The following is a 13,120-nucleotide window of genomic DNA, read 5'->3' on the forward strand; positions in this document are numbered from 1 at the left end:
GTTCTAGTAATGGATGGCGATGATGGTGGCACAAAATTATAAAAGTAATTAATGCCACTGAATTGTACACTTTAAAATGGTTAAAATGGCAAATTTTATGTTATTTATGTTACTACACATACACACACACACGCACACAAAGCAGACCAGGGGTAGGTAAGTGTGGTGGGGGGTGCTTCTTGGATTGGAGAAATGGGGCATTGGAAAGGGTGTGTTAGGGTAGATATAAGTCATCTAGGGGAAGGGATATGAAAGGGATAAAGCTAGAAGAAAAAAGGTGCCCAGGGTCCCAGGGTGAGGATAGGGGGACAGAGAAAGAGGTTTGGGGTGATTGTCAGGACTCTGGGAAGCAAGCAGTGCCTACCAACACAGCCAGCCCCTTGGGCCTGTGCCCTGGTGTGGGGACAGTGGCTGGCAGGGGAGGTCATTGCCAGCTCACAGGGAAGGAAGGAGAGCATGTTGTGATTCTCCCCATTCTGAGCCGCCTGTGTCAGCCCTAGAGCCATGGACCCTGGAGTCTGCCCAGGCACTGAGCAGTCAGTGCCAAGAGGGCCTCAGCTAGGCTGGGCACCACAGAACCAGGATCTGAGGTGGCAGAAGAGTTGGAATAGGGGAGTAGAGGGGTCATGGTCCTCAGGTGGCCACCCAGAGCCCCTCTCTCCTGACCAGCAGATCAGATTTTCTCCACCGAGGTGCCAGGGAATGAGACACAGCTTACGCTGAACTCGCTTCAGCCCAACAAGGTGTATCGAGTACGGATTTCGGCTGGCACAGGTGCAGGCTACGGGGCCCCCTCCCAGTGGATGCAGCACAGGACGCCCAGTATGCACAACCAGAGCCATGGTATGGGGCGGGAGGGGACAGGACGGGGGGGTGTGTGTGACTGTGTGGGTGTATGTGTGCCCTTGGAGCCCAGCACCCTGCCACCCCCTCCATCAGAGACTTTCCAGGGTGCCCAGGCAAAGGGCTGGCCTTTGAAGACACACTCGGACTCAAGCCTCCCTTCTTCTATCTGCTGCATGACCTAAGAGCTTTTTTTTTTTTTTAAATTAAATTTAATTTTATTGAAATATATTCACATACCATACAATCATCCATAGTGTACAATCAACGGTTCAGAGTACCATCATATAGTTATGCATTCATCACCCCAATCTATTTTTGAACATTTTCCTTACATCGGAAAGAATCAGAATAAGAATAAAAAATAAAAGTAAAAAAGAACACCTAAATCATTCCCCCATCCCATTTAGTTTTTGTCTCCATTTTTCTACTCATCCATCCATACACTAGATAAAGGAAGTGTGATCCACAAGGTTTTCACAATCACACTGTCACCCCTTGTAAGCTACATTGTTAAAGAATCATCTTCAAGAGTCCAGACTACTGGGTTGGAGTTTGATAGTTTCAGGTATTTACTTCTAGCTATTCCAATACTTTAAACCCTAAAAAGTGTTATCTATATAATGCATAAGAATGTCCACCAGAGTGACCTCTAGACTCCATTTGGAATCTCTCAGCCACTGAAACTTTATTTCATTTCATTTTGCATCCCCTTTTGGTCAAGAAGATGTTCTCAATCCCATGATGCTGGGTCCGACCTAAGAACTTTTTAAATAGTATTTGCTGCCATGATTATGATTATTGTCTTTGTTGAGAGACCCTGTAGTAGAGTGATTAAATGCAGCCTGGAGCTGAATACAAAACCTGGTGGAAAAAAAACAAAAAAACAAAAAACCTGGTGCACATACTACCTGTGTGACCTTGGACAAGTGACTTGACTTCTCTGAGTCTCAGTTTTCTTATCTATTTTATAGCTATTTTATAGGGTTGTGAGAATAAAGTTAAAATATATATACAAAGTGTCTAAAACAGTCTTACACATAGTAAGCACCCCGTCTTCCCCACCACCACCACCATGCTGGCTCCAGCCCTCCCTCCCAGCCTCAGCAACCCCCGTGGCCCCCTTGCCTGCTGGTATCCATGCATTCGTTCACTTAGGCGACTTGTAGAGCCTTAGGGCCAGGTACTTTCAGCCCTGCCCTGAAGTGCTCCTTGCTGACCTCTTGACCAGTGCCCAGGAGACACCCCTGCATTCCAGCACTCTGTTACTGTAGAGTAGTGAGTTTGCCTCTAGACCTAGCCCAGGGCCTGGCAGGTAGGGCGCATGAGTGACTGGGTAGCAGTGAATTGGGAGGACGCTGGCAAAGCTCTCACTGAAGTTCATCTTCCTGCTTTTTTGCTTCCTCCTGCCTCTTGCCCTCCCCATCCCTGGCCCCCTTCCCTTCATCCCCCATTCTCTTCCTCCTTTTTCCCATCCTGCTGGTCTGCCCCCAGTCCCCTTTGCTCCTGCAGAGTTGAAGGTGTGGGCAAGGATGGAGTCCCTGGTCGTGTCTTGGCAGCCGCCCCCTCACCCTGCCCAGATCTCTGGCTACAAACTGTACTGGCGGGAGGTGGGGGCCGAGGAGGAGGCCCATGGCGAGAGCCCTCCAGGGAGCCGTGGAGACCAGACTTGGGATGTGGGGCCCGTCCGGCTCAAGAAGAAAGTGAAGCAGTATGAGCTGACCCAGCTCGGTGAGGAGGGCTCTGGGGAAGTTAGCCAAATGGGTATAGTTGGGGTAGGGGCTGGACAAGCAAGGGGCAGATGGAAGTGTCTCTGGGGATGGAGAGTGACTCTAGATGTCCCTCTAGTGAGTGAGTGACCCCTGTGACCTTCCCCAGTCCCCGGACGGCTGTATGAGGTGAAGCTCGTGGCATTCAACAAACACGAAGATGGTTATGCAGCAGTGTGGAAGGGCAAGACAGAGAAGGCTCCCACACCAGGTGAGCATGGCCGGGGGGAAGGGGAGAAGGGCTCACTCTGGGGGGCTGTGTGCCATGTCTTTTCCCTTTCCTTTGGGCCAGTCCGGTGGGCAGGCAGCCCAGTAGCCTCAGCCCACCCTCAAACCCATTGTCCTAGAGTCTGGGTTCCTCTTTGAGATGCTGACAGCCTCTGTCATAAAGAGAAGCTCCCATTTGTGCAATGTCTTTGGAGCCTCATTATCCATGAGCAGATGCTGATGTGGAAGGTTTGGATAGAGAACAACCCCATGGTTGATCCCAAGTTTGACCTTAAGACAATCATTTAAAATACAGCCACCTGCATCACAATAGCTATCAGATTACTGCTAGGCTCTGGGAAATAGGCAGGGAGAGATTCCCTATGTTGCCCCCTGGGAAACTGAGGCTCAGAGAGGTAAAGGGAGTTGCCCATGGTTGCACAGAGGAACCTAGAATAGAACCAGGACTCCTGGCTTCTGGGCAAAAGACTTCCCACTGCAGTACACTCTCGCAAGCCTGATTGGTTTCCTTGGTTGCCACTCATGGCCTTCCTTCATCCCTGACCTCCCGGGCTGATTTTCAACCATGCGGTTTAGTGGAAGGAGCACTCCACCAGGAGCCAAGAAACCTGGGTTCTAACTCCAGTTCGTTCATTCATTCATTCATTCAGCAAATATTTACTGAGTGTCTACTACATGCCAGCTCTGATCTGGGAATTTAGTGATGAACAACATAAATAAGGTACCTGCTCTCATGGAGTTTATTTTATGTTTAAATAATAAGCATTTATTATATAGTACTACCTATAGGCCAGACACTTTTCTATTTTTAAATATTAACTAATTTAATCCTCATAACAATGCTCTGAGGTAGGTATTATTATCAACCCCACTTTACAGAGTAGGGAATGGAGGCACAGAGAGGTTAAGTAAATTGTCCAAGATCACACAGCTAGTAAGAGGCAGGCTGAAATTTGAACCAAGACAGTCTGGCTCCAGAGTCCGTGCCCTTAACTGCCATGCTATGCTGCCTCTCTCTATTACTAGTGTTCCATGGTCTGCTCTATGTATGACCTTGGTAGAAATCACTTAAATTCTTGGGAGCCTCAGTTTCCTCCTCTGTGAAGTAGGAGTGATGCCAACCAACTCACGGGATCAAAAGACGCAGGGTAAGAGAAAGTACTTTAGGAACTGTAAACTGCTGTACATATTAGTGGTAATTGTCCCCTCCTTTCCCCACACTCTGCTTTTCACCTTCCAGACCTGCCTATCCCAAGGGGGCCACCCTTGCCCCCTGCCCACGTCCATGCAGAATCCAACAGCTCCACATCCATTTGGCTTCGGTGGAAAAAACCAGACTTCACCACAGTCAAGATTGTCAACTACACTGTGCGCTTCAGCCCCTGGGGGCTCAGGAATGCCTCCCTGGTCACCTACTATACCAGGTGGGGGAGAGGGGCTGCTGCTGTGAAGGGGGGAGGATGGTAGGTGGGGCGTGATGGTGAGGAGTAGGGAGGAGAATAGCAGGTGGCCTGATGGGGAGGAGGCCCTGGGGAATTCAGGAACATTCCACTGCTCACCTGTTCCACTGGGGGCACGCTGAGGGTTCACATGGGGTCTGGCTTCCTTGACTGGAAAAGGAGAGGCCATCTGATCCCACCCCTCACAACAGAGCCTTGGTTCAACCCTGCAGAATGTGATGTTGGCGAACCTATTACTCCAGCCTCAGGGAGCTCCCAGTCTGATGGGGGAAGAGACAGCCCAGTCCCTGTCCTGAGAGGGCCTCCAGTCAGATGGGGAGACCACCCCTGCCTGAGGAGCTGTCGATTTGATAAAGCAATGGAAATACACAATTGCAGCCAAAGCAAAATTAAGGAAGAGATGCACCAAGGAAAAGATGTGCCAGAGATAGTTTCTTAGGTGAAGAATGACTTGGATGAATCCAGGAAGGTTCCCTGGAGGAGGGGGCCTGGTTTTGAGATTGGACATGGAGCAACATATATCCAGACTTCTCTGTAGGTTCTCTGAGTGGGTGTGAATGGCCCCCATGCAGGGAGCAGCTTCCCTTTCTAGTATATGGCCTGGAGCTGGGGCTGCTAGCAGGGAAGGAGATTTGGAAGGGCCTGCCCTGCTAGGTCAGCGGGCCTGAGAGCTCTCGTTTCCATTTCTTGCCTCAGCAGCTCTGGCGAAGACATCCTCATTGGCGGGCTCAAGCCATTTACCAAATACGAGTTTGCGGTACAGTCCCATGGCGTGGACATGGATGGGCCCTTTGGCTCCGTGGTGGAGCGCTCCACCCTACCTGACCGTGAGTGGCCCCTTGGCCTGCTGGCCACCAACCCACCTTTTACCCAACTCCTCCTTCTACCAACAGCCCACTTTTCTGAAACATCCCTCAGAACCCCTTAAATGTCATTTGCTTTGCATTTATATAGGACAGTCCTTGTGTCAGTCTTAATGACTTTACTCCTAAACACGACATGGGGTTTAGTGAGTGGCTTCTTAAGAGGCTGTGCCAAGACCTCACTGACCTGGTGAGAGGCCAGGCTGGGGAGGCAGAAGTCCTGGATTCTGCATTCTGGTCCTCATGCCACTGACACACAGGGTGACTTGGGCAGGTGCCTTCCCCACTCAGAACCTCAGTGTCGTCATCTGTAAAAAAAGACGATGGAACCATTCACTCTGCAAGTCTGTGACTCTCAGATCCATAAGAACCATCTGGAAATGGCATTTCAAGACAAATGAGAGTTCTTGGGTTCCATTGGCCCTAAGACTGTTTACCTTCCAATTGACAGAAGACCTTTGTCCTTTTTCTCAGGATCTGAAATAGGAAGATGTGTGTGGAGGCCCTCAGCTCTCATGAATTTGCTTTAACAAAAACCACTTACAAATTGTCTCTCTCATGAATTTGCTTTAACAAAAACCACTTACAAATTGTCTCTCACCCACCTCTAACCTCGTTCATTATGGTGTAAAAGTGTGCAAGGACTTTAAGGAGACCCGATACTTTCTCGAAGGAGACTTTATGCCTTTGGAAACCCAGCACAACTGTTGGTGCTGCAGAGGGAGGTTTTTCCGCTTTTGCAGATGGAGAACCAGGAGCCTAAGATGTGGAGAGCTACCAATGTGAAAGACAGTCCCTAGAGTGCATGATGCTGTGGCTTAATGTCATAGAGCCCTGGGACTCCATCCCACCCTCTGTAGGGCCTTGAACTCCCGAGTCCCCAAATTGCTATCCCTTCCCTACTCACCAGTCACTTTGTGTCCCTACCTCTCACCCTTCCTCATCCACCTCCCATTCCTCAGGATCTTCTCAAAAACACAAATCTTCCCAAGGTGATGCTTCTCAAAATGAGGTTCCCAAGTCCTGTGTGAGCCTGTGCCAGGGGCAGACATAGGCAAAGTCTACAGAGGATATCTTCATGTACAGCCCATTTAACTTGAAGATTTGGGGTGCGGGGTTTAGAAACTTAAAATGATAAATAGTTTAAAACATTATTTTTGTATTAAACTTTGCTATGGAATAGATGGCAAACTTAGGATAAGAGTTTAAAATAAAGCATAAGCCTTCCAAAACTTTTTAAGCTCTGCCCCCAGGCCCCTAGAATACGGGACAATCTCCACAACCCTTAGAAGCATCTGGGTGTGGAAGGCTGAGGAACTCTGCTGCCAGGTTGGGCAGAGCTGGGGGAGAAGAGATTCTTGGAGGGGAGAAATAGTGGTCAAGCATTCCCCACTATTCTCTGGAATTCCCTAACTGCACACCAGACCTCATCTTTGCTTTGTGCTTTGTGGTTTGTTCCATGAAGGAGGAAAAAGGGAAGGCCTGTTCTCAGGCCCTGTCACCCACCTTCCCCCAGAGCTGGGGCTCTCAGTGACCCTGCCTCTCCCCATCTCCTCCCTGGCACTCCAGGGCCCTCGACGCCCCCATCCGACCTGCGCCTGAGCCCCCTGACGCCATCCACCGTTCGACTGCACTGGTGCCCCCCGACAGAGCCCAATGGGGAGATCGTGGAGTATCTGATCCTCTACAGCAACAATCACACCCAGCCAGAGCACCAGTGGACTCTGCTCACCACGGAGGGTAAGGGCTCCCATCCCCAGGGCATCGGAGCAAGAACTTCCCGGTCCCTCCTCCTTTTCAGTGAGAGTGCCCCTGGGAGGCATTCTAGGGCCTCTGGGAGGAGCTGAGCAGGCAGAAGCTTGGGCCTGAGGCCGGGAGGAGCAGCAGCTCTCAGTCCTGCTTCCCTGTCTGTCCCACATCCCACCCCCACCCTATCCACCAACCCTGCTCTCCCTACCCCCTCCCCGTCCCAGGAAATATCTTCAGTGCTGAGGTGCACGGCCTAGAAAGCGACACTAGGTACTTCTTCAAGATGGGGGCACGCACAGAGGTGGGGCCCGGACCCTTCTCTGGTCTGCAGGATGTGATCACTCTCCAGGAGAAGCTGTCAGGTATGAGGGCAAGGAGGAAGGAGTGGGGCCCATCCTGGGGCCCCCATAAGCCCCTTGAGCTGCCTCAGAGGCTTCCAACCCCCTAAGTCCTCTCTTCCAAGCCCCTGTCTCTGGGCACAACTGCCTTGTCATTTTGGGGCAGCTGCTCTCCTGGTTGGGTGGGGAGAAGGCGAATTGAAGGGGAAGTTGGTGTGGTTCAGCGATTCATTAGGGACCAATTTAACTTGGGACCAATTTAATTTGGAGACCGTCTTGGGAGACTAATTTGATTGCACGATTGGTTCAGTGAAGGGATGAGCTTCATAGGGTGGAGGTAGGCACTAGTACCGGGTACATAATTTGCAGGGCCCAGTGCAAAATGAAAAGGCGGAGCCCCCCTTAAAAATTACTAAAGAGTTTCAAGACGGTGACAGCAGAGCATTAATCCAGGCATGAGGCCCTGTGAAGCTGGCCCTAGTGGGCAGGCAAGGGGAGTGTTTCAGGCCGTGGGGCCCTCCAGTGCTGGCATCAGAAGATGGCTAGTGTCCAGAGGGGCAGGCTCAGGCCAGTGATCTCCTGAAGAAGTCCTGACCTGGAGCCCTGTGCTCCTCTCCTGTCCTTGACTGCTCTGTCCCCTTCCTCCCACCCCCCTCCCCCCGCCAGACTCCCTGGACGTGCACTCGGTCACGGGCATCATTGTGGGCGTCTGCCTGGGCCTCCTCTGCCTCCTGGCCTGCATGTGCGCTGGCCTGCGCCGCGGCCCTCACAGGTGGGCACGGGAGCCAATCCGACTGCAGGAGGGACGAGTTCCAGGAAAGGCTGCAAAGACGGGGGGCAGGGAACATGGCCAGGACTTGCCCTGGGCACCCCCAGGAGCCTCATAGAAGTTAGGGCTCTGGGATCAGGGTGCTGTCCTCCTAAGAATGGGGGAGTGGACGCAGGGGAGCCCCCAGCCTACCCCCCTTAGCAGGGGCAGACATAGGCCAAGCCACCTTTCTCCCTCTTCCCCTGTAGCTACCAGCGTCTTGGAAAGAAGGGCTCCACATCTCCAAATGGGAGGGAGGGACCCCAGTTGCATTGTCATGGCAGCTTTAAACAATCACAGAATTTCCTACTCGTTACACAGATGAGGAAACTGAGTCCTAGAGATGGGCAAGAGCCTGTCTAGGGCCATAGGCTGGACTAGATCTCAGCCTCGCCCCCATCCCCTCACTGTTGACCATTGTGCCTTGTCCCCCATCTTCCCTTGCAGGGAAGCCCTTCCGGGTCTTTCTTCCACGGCCACCACTGGGAACCCTGCGTTGTACTCCCGAGCCCGGCTTGGCCCCCCCAGTCCTCCAGCTGCCCGTGAACTGGAGTCCCTTGTGCACCCCCGTCCCCAGGACTGGTCCCCTCCTCCCTCAGACAATGAGGGCAAGGCCGAAGTGCACAGCCTTATGGGGGGCGGCATTTCGGACTGCCGGGGTCACCCCAAGAGAAAGGTGAGCTGGGTCAGAGCCCCACGCTGCAGCTCGTTCCCAAATAGGACACCAGGGTGCGCCAGAGCACATCGTGTGACCCCCTGAGAGACACCAGCCCCCAGCTCCATTCCCCACCCCCACCGCCCTCCTTCCCCGTCCTGGGCCAGCTGCTGAAGAGAAGGAGCTCTCTCCCTATTCCATGAAAGGGTTGGCAGGGCAGGGAAGCAGATGGGCCTCCATCCCCTGGCAGAATAGGTCAGCCTGGTTCTCACGGAGGGGAGGGCTCCCAGTAGGTTGTTTGTGGGTGACTGAGAGTGGCCAGAATGCACAGCTGCCTCCTGATCCCCAGAGCTGGGGAGACCTCTGAGACTTCCCAACATGGGGAGAAGAGGCTGGTCAGCTTGTCTCTGGCCAGGCGAGTCCAGGATCCATCGAGATACAGCAAGGTGAGGTCCCCTCCATGCCAGCAGTGGGCTTGTCCTGCGCTACTCCAAGCAGCCCACTCAGCCCCTGCCTACCTCATCTTCTCCCTGCCTCTATGGTGAAGGACACTCCACCTTGCTTGAAACCTCTAGGCTTTACCAAAGGATTGGGTATCAGGCCTTTCTGCAGGAGGAATTCTCCATCCTCAAATTCTTCCCCAGTTCTGTGCTCCCAGAGCAGGCAGCCTGTTGGGGAAGGAGAAAGCAGGAGCCAAGGCCCCCACTTCCCCTTGCCCCATCCACTTCCCTCCCTTATGCTTCCCTCTCCTGGCCTGGCCCTGCCGTCAGTGCTCGCCTTCTTTCCCTGTGCAGATTTCCTGGGCTCAGCCAGCCGGGCCGAGCTGGGCAGGCTCCTGGGCGGGCTGTGAGCTGCCCCAGGCGGGCCCCGTGCCCTCGCTCGCCCAAGCCCTGCTACCCCCTGCTGGAACTGGGCAGACTCTGCTGCTGCAGGCTCTGGTGTATGACGCCATAAAGGTCAGTGTCCGGAGGAAGGGGTCCCCGTGCTTGTGAAGAGGAAGTTAGTGAGTTCTCTGGAGAACCCTGGATGATAACCTCCCTGGGGATAGGGGTCTAACCCAGAGACCCCTGGACCCTCCAAAGATTTTTTTAGAGTTTTATAGGTGGAGGGCCGGCCTGTTAGTGGGAATCTGTGTTTCACCCGGGTTGGGGCCAGTCCCTCCTCCACCCAGACTTAAGTGGGCTGCAGCAGAATCACTGTGGATCTGAGGGTGGGCCCAGCCTGAGGACACTCACCCTTTCTGCTCCCCACTCTGGCCCTGACTGAGCCTGGTACTTCTAGAACACCTAGGCAAGGGGCAAATGGGTAGTGTTCCCGTTTTTCCTGCCTTCCCCTGGGTCTGAACACCATCTTTGGTGGGAGGGTCCCTGTGTATCCTTTCCCAACTCTAATGTAACATATACCCTGTGATGGAGGGTCAGGCTGTCTCACCCTTATTCTTCTGATGATCACCGTCAGTGGTGGTCCCTTTGTCATTGTGTTCTGTGCTCTGAGCAGGGCACCGGGAGGAAGAAGCCGCCTCCAGCCTGCAGGAACCAGGTAGAGGCCGAAGTCATTGTCCACTCTGACTTTAGTGCCTCCCAAGGGAACACTGACCTCCATCTCCAAGACCTGGAACCTGAGGATCTCCTGCCTACAGAGGCTCCTGACCTCACCTTGGGTGTGGCGGATCTAGGGCACAGGGCAGACTGGCTGGACATGGAGCTGGGAGGGTGTGAGCAGGCAGCCACTGGGCCAGACAGACTTACCTGCCTGCCAGAGGCTGCCAGTGCTTCCTGCGCCTACTCGGATGTCCAGCCCACCGAGGTTCTGGAGGCCCCTGGGGCCAGCTGCCAGCCCAAGGCCCCCTGCCCTCTAGCAGCCAGCCCAGCCCTGCCCAGAGGCCCTGTCTCCTCCTCTGCTTAGCTCCCTCCCCTAGGGAATGCAATTGTGAGGCAGGCTGCTGTGGATCATGGGACATGACATACGTGGCCACACATGCACCTGCAGATACTGACCGTCATCACGCTGTTTGCAGCCTTCAGCTGGGGGGGTGGAGAGAAGTGGATTGTTCACTCTCCCTGTACTCTGTGACACATGTATGTGTGAGAGACATATAAGACACAGCTACACGTGACATACACACGTGTGAGGCACAGGCCTATGTGCTGGTTGGTGAGCTGGGGAACTGTGGCCCTGGCAGTGGTCACCAGCTAATTGATCTTCCAGGTCAGGACAATGCCCCCAGCCCTGGCGGGCCCCCTCCGTCACCCAGCCTTTTATTACACACTCTGAGAGTGTCTCCGATGCCCTGTCTGACACAGACACCACCAGCCCATTTTCCTGCCCTGCTGGGCTGAGTGCAAGTAGGCTCCGAACGCCTAACATTTAGCTGCACCGCCTCCCATCTCCCATGCCCCCATTGCCTAAATTGAGAATGTGACCTGGGCTCCCCTCAGAGCAACTCTGTTTAATTTTGTAATGTGGGAAGTGCCTGGTTTTGAAAATCTTCTGGTCTCCCTTTCTCTCTCTCCCCTCCTCCCTTCCCTGTCCTTTCTTCCCCTTAACTGCTCTGGTGGGCTCTCTCTCAGTCACCTTGCTCTCCCAGTTCCAGTGCTCTGCTCTTCCTCCCTGCTGCTCTCTTTTCCTTTCCTCTCTCCTGTTTCTCTTTCTCTCTGTCTCCTTCTGTCTGTGTGTCTCTGCCTCTCTCTCTCCATCTGTCTGTTCCTCCCTCTTCTCCCAGACTGCGTCATCTGGTTCTCCTGCCTGGGTTCAGCCTGCATCCTTCCCTAACAACACGGCTACCTCATGTCCGTTCCAAGGCCATACCACTACTCCTGTGTCCGCCGTTCGCTTCACCGCTAGCCTCTTGCCCCGTCCTCCCTCTGGGACTCTGCACGCCTCCTTGTTTCCTTGCAGACTGCCAGCCCCAGGGCCGGCTTGGAGATGACCTTCCAGTTTCCCTGGATCTTTCTCCTGGCGTTGGGATAGGGGAGATCCCCCTGGGGATGAAGTCAAGTCACAAAGGGGAATGGACCCAGTGGCTCAGGAAAGTAACCCCCTCCCTTTTATGCAGGGAGGCAGGTTTGCTGGATGGAAGTGGTTTTGGATCTTCCTTCACAGCTGAAGCTAAAGCAGGATAAGTGGGACAGGTGTTAGGGAAACTGCAGCCCAAGCTCCTTCCCACTCTGTGCCCCTTGAATGTGAACTGATGGGGAGGGGGGGTTGTTGAGAAGAATCTCATGAATCTTTACTTGGCACACTTAACTCTCTGCAGTCCCACCCTGGGGTGTTGGAAGGGAGGTCTTTGCACAGGACAAGGGTGGTTGGCTCGTTTTGACTCACCACACGGGGACAAGTTTGACTTCTAGTTCCTGTGTGGAGCAGTGTCATTTATTTGATTTTTCACCTCTGTCCCCTCACAGGAGCATAGAACGTGGGATATTTGCTTCCTAATTGCATCTTTTTAACTGATTGGTACACCAAGGGTTAACTCTGGCTTCTGGGCCAAATTGGAAATAACCAGTCTGTCCTTTTTTTTTTTTTAATGGTGAAATGTCTCTCAGCAGAATTGCAGCTTCTTCAGACCCTGAAAGCATCTGTGTTTATTACACTTCGGTGTCACTCATGTTTGACATCCACCCCTATATTTCCTCCCCCTCCCCCTCCTTCAACCAGCCTATGATAACACTAAAGATTATTAATGTTGGTTTTGTATCTTGTTAAGGACAGAATTGTCACTTGTGCTATTTCTGTAGCATTCAGCGTTGCTGTGGATAACACCACTGTATATGTTTCATCATTGCTCTGAAGGTCAAAAGCCTCATTTTATTTTGCTGGTTTTTTAAGGAAAAAAAAAAAAAACTGCCCTGAACTAAATGGCTGTTTTAACAGTAGGCTCTTAGCATTACACCACATACTCATTTTTCATGTTCTTGTTTAACAGGCACTGAGGTTCTGGTTTAAATTAAATAGCTGCAAATGAGACAATTTATAACCCATTAGGTTGGGTGGAAAATTGTTTCTCAAAAGCAAATAAGTAATAAATCTGGTATCTGCCTGTAACTCACACTTGATAAGAAAGTCGCCATTACTCACTAGCATTATATATGATTTGGGCTCTGGGTAATTTTGGAAGTGTTAGGTCTGTGTCTTTTGTAGCAGTATTCTTATTAGAAAAGAATCTATTGGCCTTTTACAGGGTATTAGTCCCTTTGTCACCTTCCATCTTGATGCCTTAATTTTTCCAAGAATCTCATTTTAAAGATCTTCCTTTTCTTGATGCATGACAAATGTAACCGGTACCTGCTCATTTATTTGTCTATTATTTAGTGTATGTTGTATTATTTAATTATTTTTCCAGAATTTCTTTTTTCTCCTTACAAATATGATATTCTTTAGTGTTAAGCCAAGGCCTTGATCATGTGT

The 13,120-nt window shown here is 52.1% G+C and overlaps 1 protein-coding gene across 3 annotated transcripts in view; it reads left to right on the top strand.

The window, feature by feature from the left end:
* Positions 1-13,120, top strand: part of IGDCC4 (immunoglobulin superfamily DCC subclass member 4) — a 41,338-nt gene extending 28,218 nt beyond the window's left edge. The window contains exons 10-20 of one of the 3 annotated variants that reach the window (XM_037833673.1): positions 673-843; positions 2,338-2,574; positions 2,722-2,823; positions 4,081-4,264; positions 4,997-5,127; positions 6,733-6,903; positions 7,137-7,274; positions 7,917-8,022; positions 8,506-8,734; positions 9,508-9,669; positions 10,211-13,120. In XM_037833673.1, the coding sequence (XP_037689601.1) occupies positions 673-843; positions 2,338-2,574; positions 2,722-2,823; positions 4,081-4,264; positions 4,997-5,127; positions 6,733-6,903; positions 7,137-7,274; positions 7,917-8,022; positions 8,506-8,734; positions 9,508-9,669; positions 10,211-10,618 (2,039 nt within the window). In that variant the 3' untranslated portion in view covers positions 10,619-13,120. The remainder of the gene's footprint in view (positions 1-672; positions 844-2,337; positions 2,575-2,721; positions 2,824-4,080; positions 4,265-4,996; positions 5,128-6,732; positions 6,904-7,136; positions 7,275-7,916; positions 8,023-8,505; positions 8,735-9,507; positions 9,670-10,210) is intronic. The other 2 variants (XM_037833674.1, XM_037833675.1) reach the window with 2 other exon arrangements.

The sequence above is a fragment of the Choloepus didactylus genome, chromosome 4 (assembly GCF_015220235.1).
Source record: "Choloepus didactylus isolate mChoDid1 chromosome 4, mChoDid1.pri, whole genome shotgun sequence".
NCBI lineage: Eukaryota > Metazoa > Chordata > Mammalia > Pilosa > Megalonychidae > Choloepus > Choloepus didactylus.